The sequence below is a fragment of the Somniosus microcephalus genome, chromosome 2, assembly GCF_052327205.1.
Source record: "Somniosus microcephalus isolate GS21.2 chromosome 2, FLI_Smic_1.0, whole genome shotgun sequence".
Taxonomy (NCBI): Eukaryota; Metazoa; Chordata; class Chondrichthyes; order Squaliformes; family Somniosidae; genus Somniosus; species Somniosus microcephalus.
The window spans coordinates 45,528,588-45,554,937 of NC_140988.1; the positions used below are offsets into that span (position 1 = coordinate 45,528,588).

Here is a 26,350-nt window from a genome sequence, read left to right on the forward strand (position 1 = left end):
GGGATACTTAAAGAAATTAGGAGAGCGAGGAGGGGCCATGAAATAACACTGGCGAGCAATATAAAGGAAAATCCTAAGGTGTTTTATAAGTATATTAAGGGCAAGAGGATAACTAGGGAAAGAGTAGGGACCAAAGTGGCAAGCTGTGTGTAGAGCCAGAAGGTGTAGGTGGGGTTTTAAATGAATTTTTTGTATCTGTGTTCACTATGGAGAAGGACGATGTGGACATAGAAATCGGGCAGGGAGACTGTGATATACTTGAACATATTAGCATCGAAAGGGAGGAGGTACTAGCGGTTTTAGCAGGCTTAAAAGTGGATAAATCCCCAGGCCCGGACGAGATGTATCCCAGGCTACTATGTGAGGCAAAGGAGGAGATTGCAGGGGCTCTGACACACATTTTCAGAACCTCTCTGGCCACAGGGGATGTGCCAGAGAATTGGAGAACAGCTAACGTAGTACCATTATTCAAGAAGGGTAGTAGGGATTAACCAGGGAATTACAGGCCAGTGAGCCTAACATCAGTGGTAGGGAAATTATTGGAAAAAATTCTGAGGGACAGAATTAGTCTCCACTTGGAGAGGCAAGGATTAATTGGGGATAGCCAGCATGGCTTTGTCAAGGGAACATCATGTCTGACCAATTTGATTGAATTTTTCGAGGGGGTGACTAGGTGTGTGGATGAGGGTAGTGCAGTGGATGTGGTTTACATGGATTTCAGTAAGGCTTTTGATAAAGTCCCGCATAGGAGACTGGCCAGGAAGGTAAGAGCCCATGGGATCCAGGGTGCCTTGGCACATTGGATCCAAAACTGGCTTAGTGGCAGAAGGTAGAGGGTGATGGTGGAAGGTTGTTTTTGTGACTGGAAGCCTGTGTCCAGTGGGGTACCGCAGGGATCGGTGCTGGGTCCCTTGCTGTTTGTGGTCTACATTAATGATTTGGATGTGAATGTAAAAGGTATGATCAGTAAGTTCGCAGATGACACGAAAATTGGTGGGGTGGTAAATAGCGAGGAGGGAAGCCTCAGTCTACAGGACGATGTAGATGGGTTGGTCAGATGGGCGGAAAAGTGGCAAATGGAATTTAACCCTGAACAGTGTGAGGCGATGCATTTTGGACGGACTAACAAGGCAAGGGAATACACAATGAATGGTAAGACCCTAGGAAAGACAGAGGATCAGAGGGACCTTGGTGTGCATGTACATAGATCCCTGAAGACAGCAGAACAGGTGGATAAGGTGGTTAAAAAGGCATATGGGATACTTGCCTTCATTAGCCGAGGCATAGAATATAAGAGCAGGGAGGTTATGATGGAGCTGTACAAAATGCTGGTAAGGCCACAGCTGGAGTACTGTGTGCAGTTCTGGTCGCCACACTATAGGAAGGATGTGATTGCTTTGGAGAGGGTGCAGAGGAGATTTACCAGGATGTTACCTGGGCTGGAGCGCTTCAGCTATGAAGAAAGACTGGACAGGCTGGGGTTGTTTTCCTTGGAGCAGAGAAGGCTGAGGGGGGACCTGATTGAGGTGTACAAAATTATATGGGGCATAGATAGGGTAGATAGAAAGGAACTTTTCCCCTTAGTAGAGGGGTCAATAACAAGGGGGCATAGATTCAAGGTAAGGGGCAGGAGGTTTAGAGGGGATTTGAGGAAAAACTTTTTCACCCAGAGGGTGGTTGGAATCTGGAACTCACTGCCTGAAAGGGTGGGAGAGGCAGGAACCCTCACAACATTCAAGAAGCATTTGGATGAGCACTTGAAATGCCATAGCATACAAGGCTACGGTCCAAATGCTGGAAAATGGGATTAGATTAGACAGGGCTTGATGGCCGGCCCGGACGCGATGGGCCGAAGGGCCTCTTTCTGTGCTGTATGACTCTATCTCATTGAATGGCGGAATAGGCTCGAGGGCCGGAATGGCCGCCTCCTATTCCTATGTTCCTAAGTTGCTGATAGCATCGCAGCGAGGGAAACCGGGCATCTGGAACCTGAGTGAACAGAGCAAGCAATGCGTATCTCCTTAACCAATCAGATTGAAGGATTAACAGCACAACAGAGAAGGAAGTGTAAGTTTAGAGTGGGTGAATTAATGCCGAATCGGGTATAGAAGGAGAAATAGAGAGCGAAAGAAAGATTGGATTATGCAATTGCAGTCCCTCTCTATCTTCTTCCGTCACCTTTAACTTTTCCTCCTGTTGTACAGGGATTCACTTGCGCTCTTTCATTCAGGCCATTGTGGGCTATATTGGTGAGCAAGACTGCAATATTGTTAAGTCCCTCATAAAGATAATTCAGAATGACCTTAGTAACCAATAAAATTCCTCTATGATGTATAATAGAAATTATTTTTGAGTCATCAGAGTTGCTTTTCTTCAGAATCTCCCACTTAATTGGGCACCACCCACTTAAGTGTACAAAATGCAGGGTTTGTGAATGTTGCTTAGTTGAGTTTTTCATTTATTTTTTGTTAGTTCGAGGAGACAGTCCATTTAAAATCCCACTAATTTGACAAAATACCAGAATGCACCATTTAGTTTTTCAATATTTTGTGCTATTTCTTTGACATTCTTTTGAAATAACAGATGCTCCAAGGCTATGCAGCACTGACCTCCTTTTGCTCTTTGTTTCCGTTGTTCTCTCCATTCCTTTAAATGGAGGTTATTTAATTGCATAAGCTACTTCAAAATTTTTATGGCCAGAATCAGAGGCACTTAACTGCTTTGAGGATGCATTCACCAGACTCCCGTTAATGGTTCCAATAGTGTCAGAGATTTGCGCAAACAATGCAATTTGAAGCTAACATAAATCTGATGCACAAGTCATAACTTTATGAAAGCTATTACTGTATTATGTGCAAGTCTTGGTTAAGTGCAACTGGGCTCCAGTGCAGCCAAAATATTTTGATCCTTGATACAAAATCGGGGGCTTATTTGTTGAAAATTAATTGTGAAACAAGACTCCTGTTTGGTTACGAATTTAAACGTACAAAATTTTCTCTGACTGCATGTTTGTGTGATGCAGTACTGTAGAGTCCCATCAAACAATCGGGTTTCAGGAGCAGAGATCAATCAATCACATTCTAGAACGTCAACCAGTCAGTTCCAAGATGTTGGATAAATCCTTTATCTTTTTTAAGTAACAGCAGAGACCACTGTTGCCATAACCATTTGGCTACTAGAATCCACTATATTGTTTGATTGGTTTGGTCACCAATCACATTCTATTTTCTGTCGCATAGAGCTGCCATAACTGTTCCTCATCCACTCCTACCCCTAAAAATAAGATGCATGTAGCATACCAACAGCAACTTGTATTTATACAGTCCCCTTTTAATGTAGAAAAACATTCCACGGCACGTCAGAGGCTTGGCACAACATGCACCCAGTCAAAGGAGATGTTAGGAGGAGTGACCAAGAATTCAAAGAGATGGTTTTTTTATGTTGGAGAACGTGCAGGGCCTAGAAATTCAGTATAGCCATGTTTGGGGCGCTACAGCCGGGCGTTCGCTAAATTTAGCGCCCAGCGCAACTTAGCGCCACCTTCGCCGATATTCAGTTGCATCGCCCCAAGAGGTTGCTGCTGCACTAAAGCAGGCGATGCACGACTATCGTAAGGCGCTAAGCCGGCGTGCCGAGGCGCTAACACCGAGGGCAGGCACAGCGCAGGTGCGGCGAGTTTCTGAATGAAGGCAGACACGCTGGCGCCGGTCAGCTCTTGAAGGGGAAGGGTCGACTTGTTTGGCTGCCATGCCCTGCACACTGCAGCCCTGAAGCAAAGTCTGACCATTGCTGGTTCATTAGTTCTACGCCCTGGACCATGGGGAAGCCCGCTATTCCTCCAAATCCCATTGCACGCTCTTGCTGCTTGTCCAGGGTCATGGGGAAGGAGATGTACTGACGTCTCCTTCTGAAAAGGGCATTGGTCACCTGGCGGATGCAGCAATGTACCGCGAACTGGGAGATGTTGGCAATGTCCCCAGTAGCAGATTGGAAGGAGCCGGTGGCATAGAAGTTGAGAGCCACTGCCACCAACAGAGATGTCCTGCTCCTCAGCTGTGGCTGCAGATCTCTGCGAAGCAGGTGGCAGATCTCAGTGACCACCTCCCTTCTGAATCGCAGCCTCCGAACACACTGCTCCTCAGACATGTTCAGATATGAGAACTGCTGGCGGTATACCCTGGGTGGGTAAGGCCTCGTGTGCCGACACCTGTTGGCCTTTCTCCGTCTGGCCATGACTGGCACTCTCTCACGGCGTCTCTGATCCCTTTGAATGCAATGCAGAAAGCCAACGTTTCCACCCATTGCAGCCCCCATTATATGTGGCTACTCAAGGCTATGGCACTGAAAGTGAAATCCAAGTGCAAAGCTCTGGCCTGAAGCCAGAAGTACCTGTGCGAGCGCTGATTCAAAGCAGAAAGCTCCCTGCCTTTGTCTCTCTCCAAATATCCATCTCTCACACAGAAGGATGGCATAAAATGGCTGCCACTTATAATGCAGGAGGAGTCCCCTTTAAATAACGCCCCCCACGCCCCGCAGCGACTGGGAACCGTTCCCCTCTACCAGTCGCTGGGGGCGCCAGGCGCAAAGAAGGGCAGCGCCACTGAAGTTCCGGTTCAGGGCGCACCAAGGGCGTTGCACCATGAAATGACGTCACGATCTGCGTGCGCAGCTGAGCGGGCGCTGCGGTTTAGCGCCGCCACTAAATCTTGAGTGAAGTTTGCGAGAGGCGCAGATCGCGCCGGGCGCTAGCTGCTTAGCGCCCCACTTCTCCTCCTCCGGCGCTAGCGGCTGGCGCTAACAACTGAATTTCTAGGCCCAGAGGTTTAGCGAGGTAATTCCAGAGACATGGATGATGGTGGGTTGAAGGGTGGGCGAGAGATGCACAAGAATCTTGGTTATTGCTCTTAAGGAGGCTGCAATGGGCACCACAATCGGTCTGTCTGAGAATGCCACGAGAGGCAAATAGGGTAGCCATTGGCTTGGTCACCAACTGAAACTAAACCAACCTTTCGGAATTGGAAATAAGGCAACAATTTCTGCAATTTACCTGTGGCTGGGAGTGATACAGAAAATGAAGCTTGATAAATTCTTAACAGTGGTTCTCGGCTGTTTAATATTACTGTAGTAATTAATGGAAAAGTCATTAAATCACTATCATGCTTTTGTATGGAAAATCAAAATGGTATACCTGAAAATCCATCATCTAAATTGTCCTTATGATCTGTCCTTTTAAAATATGCCAGCAATGCGATCGGGTAACGTCAGACACCAAAGCAACTGAGATTTCAAAGTCTTGTGCCGTGAAGTTCAAAGTCTCATGTAACTGCTTTGAACTGGTTCAGGTCATGTTTCACACTGAACTGACAGTGATTTCACTGTATTGCATATTTCTAACATTCTTGCTGCTTTTTGGTTATACTGGAGTGAGATGGATGCAGGCAAAAAAGAACAAGTGTGAGAGGCATATTAAAATATTGGGAGACATAGAGAAGATTTAGAAGGAAGGAGAGACTTGGGAAGAGAGAGCAAGAGAGAAAGAAAGAGTGAAGGTGTGTGTGTGTGGGCACCATGCATAGAGAAACCGAGAGCTGCAGAGTGCAATACAAACTGAATGAGAGACTGGAAGACAGAGTTAGAGCCTGGAGACTTGTAGAGAGGTAGTTACAGGAAGAGAGAGGCAGGCATTGTATGTTTATATTTGCTTGTGAGCAACAGCATGGGTAATCAGCTAGTGTTGCTATAATCTCTCAGCCTAACCAAATTTTGGGATGTGTCTGAACACTCATAATAGTGTCCAATTTGGTTATGCCCTCAAATATGGCAAATGTGTGCCTGTCTTGCTAGTTCTGATTGGTTTGATATACATTTGATTTATCCTGGAGATAGGAAGATTTGATTGGCTGTGCCAATATCACAATTCAGTACTTATCTACATTAGTTTCTGAAATGCTTCCTTAAAAAGAGATCTAAAAGGTAGTTTAATCATGGTTTCTGTATTTACTTTGTAAATTGCACTGAAGTGGGTATTAATGGTGCTCACAGAAATCAAAAGGTGATTTTTCTAACCTGTGCATTTAGAGTTGAGTACCATAGAGCAGATGAACTGCCTGAACTACTGTTAGTGTGGTAGATGTTTCTGTTGAATTTAGCACCAAAAGGTATTTTTTTTAAAATAATGTTGTAGCCTGTTTGGGATGCACAGTGACAGCTTGATTTTGGGTTTCAGGAGGGATGCACGTGTAATACAGTTGAGACAGCATTTTCAGCATTCACTGTCAGCCCTGCCACAGTTTTGCAGGGACTCTTGAAATTTTTCTTGTCTTGTGCGAAGTACTGCTGTAATGCTGGAGCATTGTAACAAGCATATTTAAAGAGCTGAAACCATGACAGTTAATGAGCTGCAGGGGATGAGGGGAAAATATGGTGCACGGGTATTTCTCCAGCATGTGGAACTTCCTGTGACGGGGCTTGTGATATTAAGGACATTTTGTCCTCCTGCAGTTGTTTGCCTGACAGGAAGAAGTGTGGATTGGTCATTCGGTAGTTGTAGGGGTTGATTGGATAACGGATTGGGTCATGACAGACTATGGAAGTGCCGTGCTAGGAAGGCAAGAGAAGCATTTCCTGTTTACTGTTCGTTTTAACTTTAGTCTCCACTAGGAATAACCCAGCTGCTTCCCTTAAGTCATTGGACCATTATTCATTGTAGATTGTGCATTTGTGTGTATGTGTGATATCTTTATTTGAGAACCACAAGTGTTACATTCAGGATCTGCTAGTTTGAAATGGGTTTTGAAGATCCAGTGAAAGATGCTATAAAGCTCTGACATGTATTGGTGAGTTACATTTGTTAGTACAGTGTTGTCCAATATGTTAGCTACTAGTGTAATATGGCTAATTGGGAATCCAGATGTGACTAATTGCAGCTTTGATCAGTAAATTAAAAAAATGAATAATAGACACAGTCATTGGGCATGTTATCTCAGTACTCATTTACACGGTGTATGCATATGTACTTTAACCTTTCTTTACTTTTATTGCTGAAATGGTGCAATGAAACACAGTGGTTTCTGATTGTTGTGCTTTACTTCCTTTGTTACTCCTTATTGGTTCTATGCTAAAATGGTTTGTGAAAAATGCTGGATTTCAGCACCATGGAAACATCAGCAACATTATATGGAAAGGGAAACCGTCATTGTGGTCAGCTTGACCAATTAGATAACCGCTTCAGGCCAGCAGAGGAAAGCAAGCCCAACAGCTCCAACAGTACACGTCATGGCAAAGGGCAACAGCATCCAACCACTAGACAAAAACGTAGAAGATTCTACGCTGTATCTGATAAATTTATGTCAGAATTAGGAACTTTGGTGAAAGATAAAGACTGAAAAGCTTATGACGAAATGGTGGTAGATGTAAAGGAAATAAATGTGCAGCACATTTACTTGTATTGTGTGCAAGATGCTTTCTACTAAAATTCGTGCCTGTGGCTGAAACGGTGTCGCCATATCTGTGGTTAGTCAGCAATTTCTGTAGAACAACACATTGTTAGGCTGTTGCAGTAAATGCAGTGTTTACTATCCAGTGTAAGAATGCAGCCAAGTGTCGTCGTATGCTACAACCTAACGTTTTGCAGCTCTTGGCTCAGGTCCGTCTTAATTTCTGAGATTAATATCTTGAGAGTGTATCTTTAATAGCTTTCAATCAGTTTAGTACATTCTTTCTATATAGAGAAAATCTAGTGGCAAATTCTCTCTCTCACACGAAATGTTTAATGTCAAATTGGCTAGTTGCCATTCTACCAAAAAGTATTCATCAGGTACGACACCAATAATTGTGTACTCATTTTAGCATTGTGTGCAATAATTCAGTACCTGTATCTGAAAAAGTGTTCTGATGTCAATTGACCTGAGCATCGACTTGCCAAATGTCTTGTCTTGGGCTAAATGTACAGTTTACCTAAGTTTTTTTTTTAAGTAAGATGTTACAATTTTCTAGCAGAACAAACAAAATCAAAAAGCCTTTTTATAGTTGATGTGTTTCATAGTCACGTATGCCACACATTGTGTTGTCTCTGTTAGGACTGTGCTCTTTAAGCTCTGCAGGCTGTAATTTGGAATAGCACTGAATGTTGTTAGAGTGAAGGTCTGCTGTGTGGGAAGGAACTTTGACTGGTGCTATAGATAGGAATTACCATATGTACAGTATTAGAATACAACATAATTGCTAAAGGACAACGAGAACAGTGCAAGTATTCACTATTAAATACTGTACTTAGGGTTGTGCATCAACTCAATAGTGTGACGCGTTATTGAGATGCATTATGGGATATACAATCTGGAACCTAGATTTAGTTATCACTTATACTGCAGCTAAATGCCTGCAGAATTAGAATGTTCTTGACCATTTTGGGATGGCCATAATGCAGATCTAAGACCGGATTCAGAGCTATTCTTAGGGTCCAGTGTAAGTGCGACACAAGACTTATGTTTCTGAACTTTCTACTTTCCACTTTTAGCAGTTTCATTCTTGCGCATTATTTTAAAAGTCCCACTGTGGACTTTGGAGGGAAGCTTGGCTACTCGTGCACACGTACATGTTGGAAACTGCCGTGTTGCAGAGCCTACAATGGGATGACTGACGCAATGGGGCCCAGTGTAACTGCAGGATTGGCAGCTGCTCCAACTCATCGTCACAGAGTAAGATACACATGAAGTGCACCTGTTTATATGTGAAAGTGCTATCTCTGCATTTTTACATACGCACATCAGGACAGATAGAAGAGCAGCCAGTCAGGACAAAATTCCTCTTCATCCTTCTCTTCCCCATCCCCCTCAATCAACTGAATGGTAGTGAACAGAGTCCATGGCCTTGATTTTCATTGGGCCGTGAGACGGGCTTTGAGGCGGGCAGGGGATTAAAATCGCAAAAACTGGCGGGCGGGACCCCCCCCCCGGCCTGGTTCCCGACTCTGAGCAATTTTAACTCGGGCGTGTCTGATGGTCCCGAATCCGTCCCGCATCCAACAGGCGGGACTGGTCTTTAAGCCCTTTAATTACCGCTAAATGGCCTCTATAATCCTATTTTAACAGGCCCTTGCAACTTTAACCCTTTTCCCACGTAAAACACGCCTGGTGGGAATCACGACTGTGAAACTTGGCGGGAGCACTATTGCATTGGTGACTTTCAACTGCAAGTAAACCATTGAAGAGGAGATTTGAACAGCCATGATTTGCAGGTGGCAGGACTTAGTGGTCTCCGGTCTGGGGCAACTTTTAGAAGGCTTAACCACACCTGTGGAAGGTTGGAGCCTCACACCCATCTCCAGTGTGGCCTCCTGGGAAACCCCTCTCGCCACCTTTACTTAACGCTTCCTCAACGGAGTCATACACCAGAAGCATGGGAGCCATTTATTTCCTTCCATTCTGGGCATTGGATGAGCTCGAACACCAGCCGTGACACCGGCAGAACCAGGAACAACAGCAGCAGCAGCAACAGGAGCGCCAGGCTACTGCTCACCCACCTGAAGCTGCACAGGCCAGAAGGGGCCAGCGCTTGGAAGTGGCTTGAGAGCACCTTGCTGCACATCAGGGGGCCATGGGGATCCATTTCTGCACTGGCAGTCCTACTCAGAAGGACTTCCATGAAGGTCTGGTTTCTCTGTTCAATAGATGACCATCGCTCCTCCAGAGATGTCATCCTATTATGAGCACTCACCTTGTTTTCTGCATTCTGGCGACTTATCTCCTCCATGGAGGTTGCCATCCTTTCCATGGTGATGCATTGATGCGCCAATGACTCCACAAAGGCTCTGCTCATGTTCGCTATGGACTCCTCCATTCGCTCCATACTCGCATCGACCCTGGAGACAAAACCTGCCAGAGACTCCTGCATCTTTTCCTGGAGTTCCAGCACCGCTGATCTTCTGGATGGACCCAGAGGCAGAGGGTCGACATGCAGCTGAGCCGAGCTGGCAGAGTCCTGCGCCCTCCGACTAGCACTCTCCACTGCTGTCCCTGTCTCCACAATCTGCTGAGGCTCACTTGTGAGCTGTGAGACACGGGTGACAACACTACTCTATGTCCCGAAAGTCCCACTGAGGTGTGAGTGTCTGCGCTGGTGCTGGGTGCGCTGCATTCTGCTGATGCTGTGCCCTCAGAGGTTGCAGCTTCCTCTGAGGAGTCTGGGTGCTCAGGCTGTTCCTCCTGGCTAGTGGGGACAGCTGCTTGCGATGGTCCTGTGGGGGAGTAAAGGAAAGAATCAGAGATGTGATGCCAAGGTTACCTGCACATTGCATATTGCAGATGATCATAAGTCCATCTGTTAGAACTTCAGAATCATTATCAGCGACTCATGCAATGTCAGTGAGAGAGATGGAAAACTATTCTGTCACCAGCTTGCTGTGATGCACCCGTCTGTCCATCCCCCACTTGCGCATCTTCCTCCACTCCTGCGATCTCCAGGACCGCCTCCTCCCAGGGGGTGAGGTGGGCTAGTGAGGGTGGCCCTCCTCCTGTCCTCGCTCTTTCTCGCTTATTGTGAGCTCTCTTTTCCTGCAATGAGGGAGACAAGTGGAGGTTGAGTGAGAATGAAGGAGTGAGTGCAGAGATTCCATAGCATACTTAGGAGACAAAGATGGAGTGAGGTGGCAAGACCAAGGGCCCTCCCTGTGTGTTGTCAGTTGTGTTCAAAGCATCAGAGTGATGGGGAGTGTGAGGGCTGCATAGCCGAATAGCGATGTGAATGTGACCATAGAGAGAAAGGGAATGGATGTCAGTGTCAAGTGGGATGTGGAGGAAGAGATTGCTAAAGCTGAGTGCTGGTGAGGAAAGGCAATGGGGTTCAGATTGAGGGTGATGGGAAATCCATACTCACTTTTCATGCGCAGAAGGTCATGAAATCTCTTCCTGCACTGAATCCAGGTTCTGCGGGTTATCGACAGAGTTGACGACCTGGGCCACCTGGATCCACACAGCCTTGGTCTGCTGGGGAGGCTTCTTCCTCCCTGAAGAAAGGAAGACCACCTCTATGAGCTCCTGCTCCCTCAACTAAAGCTTGCAGGGCAACATCATCAAACCTGGGAGCAGACATAGGTCTCTCTGGTCATTCTGCCTCCAGGTCCCTCTAGCATGAAAGGGCAAAAGGTTGGCAGTCTGCTGAAGAAGCAAGGCTTGGTGCAGACCTTAAATGCAGCAGCAATAATGATGTCATCGGGGGGGACTTTCAGTCATGAAAAATCCCTTTGCAAAGGTTTCCCACATGTTGGAAATCAATTTATCCAATTCAGTTAAAATTGTATCAATCTCCCACATCCATTTAGATTCGTGTGGGAAACACGAAATTTGGATAACACGACACCATCCTGCACCTGAGCTAAAATCACCCCCCCATGGGTTTGCTTTTTGTATGTTAGTTCATGCATATATCTGGTTTCTGATTTGCAGACCTGCTTTTCACTCTGGCAACTGTCAGTCTAGAACAGTGGTTCTTAAACTTTTTTGTTTGAAGGACCTCTTTTCAAATGGATTAGTAATCACGAGACCCCCTCCCCCCCCCTCTAAGTTATCATACTATGTAATACTCATAATACGAAAGTGTGGTATATAAAGAGTGTTTTAATAATGCTTGTAAGAAAGCAGGTATTTACTTACAGATTACAGTGAGATTGGTGTGCCACTTACAGATTACAGTGAGATTGGTGTGCCACTTACAGATTACAGTGAGATTGGTGTGCCACTTACAGATTACAGTGAGATTGGTGTGCCACTTACAGATTACAGTGAGATTGGTGTGCCACTTCCAGATTACAGTGAGATTGGTGTGCCACTTACAGATTACAGTGAGATTGGTGTGCCACTTACAGATTACAGTGAGATTGGTGTGCCACTTACAGATTACAGTGAGATTGGTGTGCCACTTACAGATTACAGTGAGATTGGTGTGCCACTTCCAGATTACAGTGAGATTGGTGTGCCGCACTATCATCGAGCAACTTTTTGACACCCACCACCAGCCTTGGTAACTGCGGGTCAACCTGCCGATCTTCGTGCCGCTCTGTGCTCCTCCATGCGTGCTCCCCTCCTAGGTGAGTTAGCCAGCACATGTGGTGGCCGCTCCCGACTCACAGCAAGCCCGCCTCCGACCGCCACTCATTCGCTTACTCTTGACCACGGCACCCTGCTCGGCATTCTCATTATTTTGCGGACCCCCTGGGAAGTCTCTACGGACGACCAGTTTGAGAACCACTAACTAGTCCAGGATAAAGTTATGATGAATAAATTCTAGTACTGACTTTATGTTCCACAAAAGGTACTTGTTCAAATCTAATGTCACTTGGAATACCTGTTTAAAATTTGTCTTTTAACTGCAAAGTTGATGCCTCCACCTTCCTCGGCCCCATTTTTCCTGTTTTCTCCCTTTTTCTTTCATCCATTGAAGATGCTGATTCTCGCTGGGGTATGGCTCCATAGGCGCTGGCAGTCCTAGTATCTTGTTTAAGAAACCGTTTTCTGTGTGAACCTAGTCAGTAAGCGTCAGTAAGCTGTTTGACTGCAGAGCCCATCAAAGCTCAACCTGATTCTGTCTTTATCTGGTGTCCACACACGTGCGCTTTCAGTCAGGGTTTCACCCCTAGCAATCGGGAGTGGGAATCTTGACTAATTTTTAACCCTTCCCAACTCGGGAGTGCTGAGACAAATTGTAGCACCCTGCCACTGCTCCCAACTAAGGACAGCGGTAGGGGTGCTAGTTGGAAAACTCAGGAATCAAACTTGGAACCTCGCTGAACTGCAATTGTTAACTTCTACAATGGAGTTTCCTTGGACTCTGGAATATCTGTTATGAGTATCTATCTTGGTTTACGGCAGTGTTGGTCAATACATTAGTGACTAATTGGGAATCCAGATGTGGCGAATTGCATTTCTGATTACTAAATAAAAAATGAGTAATAAACACTTGTTGGGCATGTGATCTCAGCATTCATAGTCACACGGCGCATGGATGTGTACTTTAACCTTTTTGTGCATTTGTTGGTAAAACGAAAAGCAGTGTGTGAATCTTTTTTGATCATTGTGAGTGCTTTGCTTGTTTGGTTACTGAATGGTGGTAGATGTTAAGTAAATATACACTTGTAAAGTACATTTACCTGTAATCTTTGAGCGTATCAAAGGCAGTTTCTACTAAAATTAGTGCATGTGGCTAAAGCAGTGTAGCCACACATGTAGCTAGTCAGCAATTTCTATTGGACAACAGTTTGACAATCATTCTGAAATGTAGCTGCTTTAATTATGGAAGACTTTTGGTGTATAGAAGCAAACTGAGTACAAAGGGGAATGGCTAATACTGAATAGCCCAGTGTCTTGAATTTACAGCAGCCTTGGCCTCGAGTAACTAAAACTGTGTTTGTTCTCTGCTCACTGTTACAGCATTGTGCATTCAAGGCTGCAGTATTCAATGGTGCTACATGCCAACCCCTACAAGAATCAAACAGGAGAAAATAATCTGCAATTTAACTCAACCTAGGCACTCAGAAATGGATGCTCATGGTGTATAAATTGTGGACTTTTGAGCTGGAATTCACTTTTAACCTGTCAGTACAAAAAAAACTTGTTTTCAACCCAATACTATATCCAGAAGTTTATTTTATAAGCATTTTTGCTTCGCCTTTTTTTTGTTTTGTAAAACTAATTCTGTAGCAGCATCTGGCACCTGTTGCAGCATGTAATCATGACCCATGTTGAACAGTTCTGTAAGGACTGTCATAGTACTTCTTGGTGGAAATTTTGGCTAAAAAAAACCCCACCACTTAGGCAGTGCCCTGAAACGTTGCCCAAGTGGTCACTCTTCACCTGTAAAACCTAGCTGGTGTGTGTTCACAGCCTGTTTAACTGCAGAGGGCATCGCAGCCGAGTCCGATCCTAATCTCACTTGATGCCCACAATCGATATCGTATAGCAATAATTCCTGGATCACGATCACAAGCAGGAATACTGGCTGAATTTTCCTTTGGCTCTCTTTCCCGCCCCCCACCTTTCCCCCCCCCCCGGCCAAAAAAAACCTGAAGGTTGCTGCAGCCAACATTTGGCACCCAGTTGCTGCCTTGAGAAGTTGAACCTGGGCTCTCCTGGTCCGTGTGGCTTAATACACTTGGCCATCTTGAAGTTGTTACTAAGGGGTGAAAATAATCGTGTTTAGCAAATTGCGTGAGATCAAATTATTCCCTAAATCTGTCATTTTTAATTCTTCTTGATGACTAAAATTTACAAATAATCAAGTACCATGTTTGTGGCACTAAAACTAAATGGAATGATTGCAAGAAAGAGAAGACATTTAGAGTTCAAAGTGTTGATGTGAGAGCTCTGCTCTTAATAACTAACTTTACAGCTTGTTGGTGTTGTAACAGTGTTTGCTGTGGCTCATCAAACAAAATGGGCCAAGGTCACTCTATAATAAACCATACTGTTTATAAATGATATCTTTTCAAGGAATGCAGTATTACGTTTTTTTTAAATGGAAACTATTGGCTGTCCTACCTCCATAGAACAAACCACTTTTTGTGACCACTCAGTGGGTATGTTACACGGCTATATAGACCAGGGAGGCCCCAGGCTTCATTCCTCCGAGTCAGAAGGTTGTGGGTTCAAGGCCCACTTCGCGACTTGAATGTAAAACCTTGGCTGACACTTCAGTGCAGTACTAGGGAAGTACTGTACTGTTGGAGGTATTGTCTTTCAAATGGGACATTATACTCTGGACCTATCTACCTGCTCAGGGAATGGAATAGATCCCATGGCATTATTCAGTGCCGGGGAATTCTCCCAGTGTCTTGGCCAACATTTATCCCTCATCACCAAAACAGATGAACTAGTCTTTTATCTCATTTAGTGTTCATGGGATCTTGCTGTGCACAAATTGGCTGCCATGTTTTACAAAACAGCAGTGACAACATCTGAAAAAGTAATTCATTGGCTGTGATGCACTTGCAGAGTCGTCTAAGATTGTGAAAGGTGCTATTGAAATGGAAGTTTTACCTTTTTCTCTCTCTCCATCTCTCTCTACCCTCGACTCAACTAAAGTGATGCAAGAAGAGGTTGGAACAATATACATCAGTGTCGTTGGTTAGGGAGAGGAAAATTGGCCATGATTCCTACTCCTGATTACTAACCAACATCTCCTGCTGGAAATCTACATGTGCATGCTGAGTGAAGCTATGGTTGGGCATCACCGTGATGGTATTCACAATTAACTAGTTCTCTGAAGCTCACTTTACACATTTGCATCTTACAGCATGGTAGAGTATGGTTTGACGTGCAGTAGTGACCGTCCCTCTGTTGCCCAAGTGTGCATTCTTCAGGGGAGAGGGAGTAAAGGGAAGAAGATTGGAGGGGGAAAATTTAACGTCACCCTTACTCCAACTGTTTCAGTCTCCCTTTACTCTTTCAGCACGTTCTTTGTTGTATGTGTTTCAGGAACAGTGAATCAAGGAGAAGGTGGTCAGCTTGGAACTTGAGGTGCATCCCAAGCAAAATGATATCCCCTGCGACCCTTAATTCAGGGGGGGACCAATTATACTTCACTGCAGCCGCAAAAACCACAAAGTTGTAAATATTCCTACATGTAGGAGATAAGTGACCAAAGTAAATTTACTGATGCCGTATAAGTGACCTTGTCTCCTCTTCCACTCTCCCCTTTTATGTCTAAATACTGTGGGTTTTATTCAAGCACTATACAGTATTAAACACATTAGCTCCACTTTAAAAAAAATTGTATGACACTTTTTAAAGAAATTTTCTTCTTGGTTTATTTTCAGGCATGGAAGAAGCGCTGGTTTGTACTTCGAAGTGGCCGTCTGACAGGAGATCCGGATGTGTTGGAATACTACAAAAATGATCATGCAAAGAAACCGATCCGTGTCATTGACTTGAATCTTTGTGCGCAAGTGGATGCTGGGCTAACCTTTAATAAGAAGGATCTTGAGAACAGTTACATTTTTGATATCAAAACAATTGACCGTATCTTCTACCTGGTAGCAGACACTGAAGAAGAAATGAATAAGTGGGTTCGATGCATCTGTGATATCTGTGGGTTCAATCCTACTGATGAAGGTAAGTGTTTCCCATTTCCAGTAAGTGTTGCTTTTGATAGCATGAAATTGGTGTTATGTTTATGCGGTTTGGTCCATAATTAGAATGAAGAGAGATCATCTTAAAAATTCCATAACCCTGTGGCCATAAAAGAAACAGTACCTGGACAGGCAGGGGTGGGATCTCATTAAGCTGAGGAAGTTGTGGCTTAAGTGGGGCGGAAGGCACATCAGCCAGCACCTAAATGGGTGGGTGTATTGGAGCACCATGCAAATGACGAAATACACCATACAATGCATTTCCCATCATTAGTGGTGTGGTAAGCTGGGCACCCGTGGCTTCTGGGCTTTTAAAGTTTTGACGGTGACTTGATGAGCCATCGATTGCATTATAGAAAATGTCAGTAAAGGGAATAGAAAATGTCAAATTTAGCATTTTAAGCTCTCGCTCTGAGTCCACTCAGCCCACGTATTCTGTGACGTGGTTGCACATTGAAATCTCTTCTTACACTTGGGTTGTCTACAGGAACAGTGGGGTGAGCAAGCTGTCTTTTTCATTTGAGACCTGGGTTTTTGATCCAGCTCGACTGTTGGGATTAAAGTCTTGGCTCTCTAGCACTAAGGGTCTTAATTGAAGTGCGTATGAACAGTCTGAACCCACTCTAATGGGCGCGAGTCCACACCAGAAAGCTGCTCACAGTTTAGGGAAGTTGTAAGGATATCTGTTGTGGGACATGGAAAATGTCAAATTTTCTCAGTGATGGTTCTCTAAGTGAAGGTGCTTTGTTACAGTTCAGCCAAGATAGGACAAGTACTAAAGAGATTATTTGCTCATCACAGGTGCATTCCTATACTTTCACAAATCAGAAACATCTCCTCCTGAAAATCAATCAAGTAAACTGACTCAAAGCATCTTGCGAGAAACCAAGAAGAAATCATTTGGCCCCAAGAGGGAATTTCCTGTTTTCTGTGCAGTATCTCCAGTGGGATAAATAGTGTGTGGGCTGGTATTGATACAGAAGGCCCAAAATTCAATCCTTGGACTGTGTTGATTTCAGTCGGGGTGCTGAATTTGGCCTTGCGTCTCTCTAGGAAGAAAATAATTTGTCCAAAGAGATAGCTCTTAATTGCTACTCTTGAACCCCTGTAACAGATACACTTGTGTGGATGTCTGGTAAGGACAGGTTTGGGCTCATCTGCGATGCCTCCTACAGTTGAATACCCTACTGATATTCACTGTCTAGGCCCACGAAAAGGGGTGAGGCACTTGAGACCCATCTTTGGCTGCAGCACAACATGGTGGACATATTTCAGAAGAGGAGACATCAATGAAGAGGAGTAAAAAGTGTTAACTCTCTTTGAAGCTAGAATTGTTGAGCGCCTTTGGACCCCCTTGAATATCATAGCAAAAGGCCATGCTTCTCTTTCCCCCTACTGCCTCGGCTCTGTCTAAAACAAGCACTGACCAGATTCTCATTTTGTACACTCATTAAAATACCCACGAGTAGTGCAATAAAGTAGAAAGGGCACTGAAAGACTCAGCAAGAACATAGGCTGAATGATTATATTGGGTGAATTTCAGATATAAGGATGTAGGGGGCGAGGGCAGTGGAAACTTCCATGGATCAGAAAAGTAATGTAGAACTGCTTGCATTATATCATGTTTACTCCTGGCTCTTTAAGTAATCTCTAACAACAAGTCATCAAAGCTGGAGGCAGGTGCACAGTGAGCTAGAATTATGCCTATTCATTCTCCATTGGCAGCAAATCTAGTCCAGTGAGGTTTAGTGTTCAATATAAGTGTAGCTGTGTGGGACTTGGAGACTGTCGTGTATAGATGGGGGAAAATGGATTCATTTTAGTGTGCTACCTGTATTTCTGTACTGTTAATTGAGCATTGACCCAACCTGCACTTGCTCAGTCGATGGGTTAGGAAGGGGAAATTTGTCTATGGAGATTGCTCCCGATTGTTATACATGAACGTGCGGAGGTGCATCAGTGTGAACGTCTGTCTGGGATTGGTCACCCTGTTGCACACACAACAAAATTCCACTGTACCATACGTGCACAGTTAGCCAAAGTTTTCCAGTGGCAGGCACTCGCTAATGATTTGACTTTCTGATGCAGTCTCGTTATATTTGGAGTATCACAAGTGCTGCCAATGTGTCTATATTTGAGAATGTTGCCTGTGTAGAATCATTAATTTCTGCTAATATAGAACAGTTAATAACTTTCTTTCCCAGATTGCAATAAATCAAAAGGATTCAATTTGAATTTGAAAACTTTATGCTTCCTGGTCTAATTACAGCTGCTAACTCTAGTGGTAGCATTCAGGTTCAGGCTTGTGACATTGTAAACATGTCCAATCTTGGAGTGCCATCTTGCAATGAAGAGTTAATTGTGATGCATGGGTGACTTATCCTGTAACACTTCAGTGCACCTGCCAGCAACCAGCCCATATATCCTGCCTAGCCTTAGCTCAGTCGTTGCACGCTTGCCTCTTCAGTCAGAAGCTCATGGGTTCAAGCCATTCAAAAGATTTTGAGCACATAATCTAGGCTGAAATGTCATTGCAATACTGAGGAGGTGCTCCACTGTCGGAGGTGCCATCTGTCAGATGAGATGTTAAACCAGTTGGATGTAAAAATCCTTAATGTGTACAGTTAGCTGCACTCTTGTGTTAAAGAGGAGGAGCTGGGGAATTCTCCCCGTGTCCTGGCCAGAATTTATCCCTTCACCACCACCACCAAGAACAACAGATTATTTGGTCATTTATCTCATTGCTGTTTGTGGGAACGTGCTGTGAGAAAATTGACTGCTGTGGTCCTTACATTTAAACTGTGACGACATTTCCAAAGTACTTAATTGGCTATGAAGGGCTTTGGGACGTCCTGAGGATGTGAAATCCAAGTTCCTTCCTTCAACAGAGTGAAGGGGATGGAAAAAAGGATACATAGTTATATAAGCAAAGCATGCATGACCTGTTATGTGTCCTGTGGTTGCTTGGGAGGAAGAGTAACTCTTGACAGTGATTCTGTTTTATGAATTATCAGGAGGAGACAGCTCCATGTTTTAACAATAATCAATTTCAATATCCCTTCCAGCTAATATTGCTTTTGTGAAACTTTGTGCAATGTCTAATGGGCAGAAAGGAGTTTGTTGACAGTGTAAATGCTCCTCCTTTGCACTTGGTATAGAGATGCCCAGGATGAGAAAAGCCATTGGCTTCCCAACAATCATCTGTCTTGGTATATTCATTCTTCCAACCAGCATCCAGTTGTGTGTTGTAGTCTCATTAACAGCTTTGAATTTTCTTAAACAGCTGAATAAAATACCAGATTAATTGATTAGAATTGTATTCAAGTATCTGTGTTATTGTGAAGTCTATGAAATCTGCATTTTATGTTGATTTTCTAGGAAATTATTAGCACTTGTGGAGACGCTAATTGCTGTAGCATATTGTAAGTTCCAGCAGTGTGAAATGCGTGTAGCTGGCTGTAGCGCTCACTCACTGTTTTCCTGCTAGTTATAGGCTCCAGTCTGCAACAATATATGGCATAGAGAGACTCCCTCAGCCTGTTGCGCCGAAACCGGTATGTTTAAGAACATAAGAAGTAGGAGCAGGAGTAGGCCATACAGCCCCTCGGGCCTGCTCCGCCATTCAACAATAGGATCATGGCTGATCCGAACTTAGACTCACGTCCACGTCCCTGCCCTCTCCCCGTAACCCCTTATTCCCTTATCAGCTAGGAAACTGTCTATCTCCGTTTTAAATTTATTTAATGTCGCAGCTTCCACAGCTCTCTGAGGTAGCAAATTCCATAGATTAACTACCCTCTGAGTGAAGAAGTTTCTCCTCATCTCTGTTTTGAAAGGGCAGCCCCATATTCTAAGATTATGCCCCCTAGTTCTAGTCTCCCCCATCAGTGGAAACATCCTCACTGCATCCACCCAATCAAGCCCCCTCACAATCTTGTATGTTTCGATAAGATCGCCTCTCATTCTTCTGAATTCCAATGAGTAGAGGCCCAACCTACTCAACCTTTCCTCATAAGTCAACCCCCTCATCTCTGGAATCAACCAAGTGAACCTTCTCTGAACCGCCTCGAGAGCAAGTATATCTTTTCTTAAATATGGAAAAAAAACTACGCAGTATTCCAGGTGTGGCCTCACCAGTACCCTGTATAACTGCAGCAAGACGTCCCTGCTTTTATACTCCATCCCCCTTGCGATAAAAGCCAAGATTCCATTGGCCTTCCTGATCACCTGCTGTACCTGCATACTAACCTTTTGTGTTTCATGCACCAGGACCCCCAGATCCCTTTGTACTGTAGCACTTTGCAGTTTCTCTCCATTTAGATAATAACTTGCTCTTTGATTTTTTCTGCCAAAGTGCATAACCTCACACTTTCCAACATTATATTCCATCTGCCAAATTTTTGCCCACTCACTTAGCCTGTCTGTCCTTTTGCAGGTTTTTTATGTCCTCCTCACTCACTGCTTTCCCTCCCATCTTTGTATCATCAGCAAACTTGGATACGTTGCACTCGGTCCCTTCCTCCAAATCGTTAATATAGATTGTAAAGAGTTAGGGTCCCAGCACTGACCCCTGCGGAACACCACTAGTTACTGATTGCCAACCCGAGAATGAACCATTTATCCCAACTCTCTGTTTTCTGTTAGATAGCCAATCTTCCACCCATGCCAGTATATTGCCCCCAATCCCATGATTTTTTCTATTTAGCAATTGACCACTGAATGTGATGAAATGCTTGGCTGTGCTCCCACACACAGGCGCGTCTTGTGAGGCCTTTTCACAGATTCATCCAACAAATATCTGTGAATAAGGTATATTATAATTATTATGCTGACAGACCAGTATGAATGCGCCGAGATACGAGTGGTGATAGACTATTCAGCTATGAAAGAACATCACACCCGAGGCTCATCTTGTTTTCACCCACCACAAGCATTATTGCAGCAGAAGTCACTGGATAGTGATTCGGAGCAGGTATCCTGGCTGACTCCTGCATGCCCACGCCTCCTGTGCCAACTCTCTACAATTTTTGGTCCTAGAAAGTAAAAGCAGGCCTGGTTCCTCACATTTACTTTACTGATACTGGCAACTGTCATAAACACTCATTTCATGCCGTTAGTTCCCCGTGCATAGGGTTGTTTACAGTATGGAGTGTAGCCAACAGAGGGGGAGCTGCCTGTCTGCCGTTAGCTGCACTCTTGTGTAAAAGCCTCTTCATTTTGTGCAGACCAAGGTGATCCATTTCTGTTTGATGGGTAAACTACATTAGAGTATATTTATCTCTAGATTGTGATTTTGTGACCATTAGTAAGTAGCGTATATATTGAAAACATGTTGAGAAATAATTGACACACAGATGCTTAAAAGCGCAGTGTACTTGTCTGTACTCACTCTACCCTTTCCAATTTTCTATCCTTATTTCCCTTCTGTTGAAGATGACACCTTGTCCTGTGGTACAGTTCCACAAAATAGTATTGATCTTTCAGCACCTTGCTCAAATGGCCAACTGTGTTCTGTGACCTTAGATGGTGATTATTAACTTTTAATAAAGATATACATATATACTAAGACCTAGATAACCATATAGTTAGTCTGGTTAAGTTGTTGCTCAAGAATTACATGTAATGTTTAATAAATTCTGAAATTGGCTAAAAGCTTCCTAAATTATTTCCATTTTAAAGATATACACCAAATTACTGTACTCAATAGTTTCCTGTATGTTTGTGCCTGCTCTCCCACCTCTTGCTTGCACACATGCATTGGTTTGTCAAAATGTTCAAAAGTTACCCTGAGACGAGCAGGTTTTGGCAAACCATTTTTGAATCCATTCTACATAAGCTGAATATCTGTCTGTCACAAAGTGTAGTTGAGCTTGTGTGACTGGCACGAATCGCTCCTTGCAGTGGGTGACACTGACAAACAAGGTCATGTTTGTACTTTCTGTGTCTTCGTATTTCAGGGAGAAAGGGGGCCAATACCTCCCATTATTCTTGCTGCTGCTGCCTTCTGATGAGGTTTATTGTTGTCTGCAGAGTGAGCTGAAGTAATGAATCATGCTGAAATGATACATTTTGGCAGAGCTTCTATAAGCTACAAAATTGGGCTTTTATTCTCTCTGCTGAACTTTGTTGTTGAAATCAAGCTATTGTCAGATATGAAAGTGTGTTATCTTTTCTACAAAGCAAAAAATGCTCTTGTGCCTTAAACACCAGATTCCTGAGTTAGCAGAGAGTCGAAGCAGGTTAAATGGGTGCCCAGATGGGCAGGGTGTCCTTTTCTTCCGGTTTCTTTGTTCTGGCACACAGAAACAAATTAGGTCACCAGTATATTTTCATTTGCATTCTGTCTCCAATTTTAACGTTTTGCTGAAATGAGCACAACATGCAATTAGTACACTTGATTAACATACTTCCAGCCATTCCTTAAGGGTGAATTTTTGACTCCATACTCAGTGCTCAGAATATAGACTGCAGTTGAAGCCACATACTACTGTACCACTTTATTACCGTGCCTCTGTCTTAGAGTCTGACAGCTGGGCTTCGTGGGCCCACGGCTATAGTAGTAGCCCAAAGTAACAAAGTAATTTCAACAGTAGTCATGTGGTGAGAACATTTGTGTAGGAAGAACAAGAAAATAGCTTTTGATCTGATATGGGTCAGGACACACTACTACAATTAGTCTTTGCAATGAGGTCATTGCAAACATTGTATGACTACAGCCAAAAGAATGGTTACAGCATTAGAAGTTAACATTAACCCTGTGATTATCAAGTGTGCTATCCATGAGTTTGAGTAAGCTACTTGTTTACCAGGCATTTATACACTTTTCAGGCCCTGAGGATGTCCCAAAGTGCCACAGAACCAATTGATTACTTTTAAAGTAAGTGTACTTGCTGTCATTATGTAGGCAACATAGAAGCCAATTTGTATACAGCAGGGCCCCACAAACATTAAATAAGATAAATGATCCGTTTTTAGTGATGCCAATTGAGGACACCGGCAGAACTGCCTTCTCCTCTTCAAATAGTGCCCAGGGATCTTTATGCCTCCTGAGCAAGCAGCAGAGGTCTCGGTTTAACACCGTTTCCAAAGGTTGGCATCTCCAACAGTACAGCGCTCCGTGTACTGCACTTAATTACGTGCTCAAGCCATGGGGTGGGGCTTAATCACAATCTTCTGAAAGTGCTACCAAGTGAGCCAGGTGCCACTGAGATTGATAAATGTTTAGCTAATTGATGAGTGTTTTCACAGATCAAAAAGATGTAGTATAGTGATTGAAGAAAAGTAATTATGGACTGAAAATGTACAACTGACTCCGGGCTAACAGCTAGCTACTTGATTGGATACATTGGTTAGATTAGAATCATCTTTCACTCGGTTCTCCATATTGTCTCATTGTTCAGAATTCCTGGTCCTAGTATTATCTATTCCCAAACTCCTATTTCACTGCTCAGTTGCTGACTAATTGAGAACATCAGTCATCTTTTTAACATTAGCAACTACTTATAAAAGGTAATGTCACATTTCGAATCGGTTGCCAAGCAAGTTATAAATAAGCAAACTTCCCCTACTTCTCTAAAGTAATTAGTGATCACAGTATACACAATTCTGGCAAACTAATTACTGTGCATGTTTCTTAAGCTCAGGCTATACCTAGTATGTACTGTCGCTGATCAAAGATTGACAAATAGCCAATCATTGCTTGGGCAATAATGAAAATTATTTATTTTCATTTCCTTAACATTTAATCAATTCAGGGTCTGTCTTAAGAATATTTTATCCCCTCCATTTTTTTAAGACACCGTGAGCCACAGACCATTCCCATGTCAAGAGGGTAGGCTGATGAGCAACCTGCTCCCAATCCTCCAATGAACTGCTCCAAAACTAGCCACGACAAGTTGTGCAAGCGTAACCTGGGTGATTTTCCACCCTCCCACATGGGGAAGTGCCTGCCTTCTGTGCTATCTCAATAGCATTGCCGAGTTTGTGAACTGCAATGGGTGTGGTCGTTGCTGGCAATCTTGTTTCTTCCTAAGCTATGTTTTTTTTTCCCCAATTCAGCCCAGCTAGGTTTATCTATTCCTTTTAAAATAAATAAATAAATAAATACGCAACTTTATTATTTTCTCCTCCTCTGCCAGAGGCTTATACTCTTGCTGGGAGATGTTTCCGCAAATGCCTGCAACCCCCAGGTACTCCCTCTGCAGTGAATGGTGGCGGGCTATTTCACACTGCAGGGTGAGTCTAAATGTGTCCTCGCCTGACATCACCGTTACACTTTTCACTTAAACTCGCTCGCTCGCTCACTTTCTCTTGCCTCTCCACCTCGCTCTTAAATTAGTAATTATTTTTTTAACTTTTGCTAGGCTGTGTAGTGTCCAAGTGGCCATTTTTCACACATGACTCGAACTGCTCAGTGTTTGAGCCACACAGCATCAGAGATCATCGTAATCGTATCCTTACTTGCCTTCAGTACAAGGTACGCTTTATAGCAGGCCTCACTAGAAACATAGAAAAATAGGAGCAGGAGTAGGCCATTCGGCCCTTTGAGCCTGCTCTGCCATTCAATATGATCATGGCTGATCCTCTATCTCAATACCATATTCTTGCTCTCTCCCCTTGATGCCAAATGCAGATAGCAAATAATTCGAACCCGAGTGATCTCTCTCTCTCTCTCTCTCTCTCTCTCTCTTCCCCCCCCCACCCGCCCCCCCGTTCCCTTTAGAGCCGCAGCTGAGATTATCCAATGCTGCACAGACCAATCTTGAATTTGAAACTTTCCTCATCTGTATAGCACTCCGTACCATTCTACCTGTGTTTACTCTTAAGTATTGAGGAAAGGTATTGGCCTCTTAATCATAGACATTTCATCACTGTACAGGGTATTGGTGAGACCACACCTTAAGTACTGCGTACAGTTTTGGTCTCCTTATTTAAGGAGGGATATACTTGCATTGGAGGCAGTTCAGAGACAATTCACACGGTTGATTCCTGAGATGAGGGGGTTGACTTATGAGGAAAGGCTGGGCCTATACTCATTGGAATTTAGAAGAATGAGAGGTGATCTTATTGAAACATATAAGATACTGAGGGGGCTCGACAAGGTAGACGCAGAGAGGATGTTTCCCCTCGTGGGGAAATCTAGAACTCGGGGGCATAGTTTCAGAATAAAGGGTCGCCATTTTGGAACTGAGATGAGATGAGGAATTTCTTCTCTGAGGGTCGTAAATCTGTGGAATTCTCTGCCCCAGAGAGCCGTGGAGGCTGGGTCATTAAATACATTTAAGGTGGAGATAGACAGATTTTTGCAAGGTAAGGGAGTGAAGGGTTATGGGGAGCAGGCAGGGAAGTGGCTTTGAGCCCAAGATCAGCCATGATCTTATTGAATGGTGGAGCAGGCTTGAGGGGCCAAGTGGCCTATTCCTGCTCCTATTATGTTCTTACTACAGAAGTTGACCATTTGGCCCATCATGCTTTTAGGGGTAATAGTTCTGCAATTGGAGCAATCTGCTCTAAACCTGTTCACCTGCTGTCATTTTCCCTTATCCTTCAATAATTTTCTTTGTTTATCTAATTCCTTCTTGAAACGTTGATATTGACTGCTTGAATATGTACTTGTAGTGTATTTCATTTTTTTTAAACTCTTTGATTTTCTTCCCCCTTCATGCTTCTAATAATCATACCAACCAATTTTGTCACTGTTATTAATTCACTGACCTGTAAAAATAATCTTCCACTTTTTACCCCCTCATAATTTTAAATATGCCTTTTAGATCTCCCTTAACATTCTCTGCTGCAGTGTATACAGCCAAGTTTTTCAAAGTCTCCTAACTGGTTTCTCTCATCCTTGGTTTTGTTCTAGTATACTACGCTGCTCCTTTTCCATCGGCTACCTAAAACTGCACATTATACTCTAACTGCAACCTGATCAATGTCTTGTGCATATTAATTGCTGTCATATTTTAATAATAATAGTGGTGGCTGTGGCTCAGTGGTAGCATCTCGCCTCTGAATCAGAAGGTTGTAGTGTCGCGACCCACTCCAGAGACACGAGCGTAAACTCTAGGATGACACTCGAGTGCAGTACTGAGGGAGTACTGCACTGCCTGAGCTGCTGTCTTTCATACGCGACGTTTAACCGAGGCCCCGTGTGCCCTCTTGGGTGGACGTAAAAGATCCCACAGCACTATCCGAAGAAGAGCAAGGGAGTCCTGGCCAATATTTATCCCTCAACTG

General features: G+C 43.9%; 1 protein-coding gene across 6 annotated transcripts in view; it reads left to right on the plus strand.

Annotated features, from left to right (window-relative positions):
* gab1 (GRB2-associated binding protein 1) overlaps window positions 1-26,350 on the plus strand; it is a 266,096-nt gene that overhangs the window by 163,946 nt on the left and 75,800 nt on the right. For all 6 annotated transcript variants that reach the window (XM_086009189.1, XM_086009155.1, XM_086009145.1 and 3 more), the window contains exon 2: window positions 15,806-16,100. In XM_086009189.1, coding sequence (XP_085865315.1) covers window positions 15,806-16,100 — 295 coding nt within the window. The remainder of the gene's footprint in view (window positions 1-15,805; window positions 16,101-26,350) is intronic.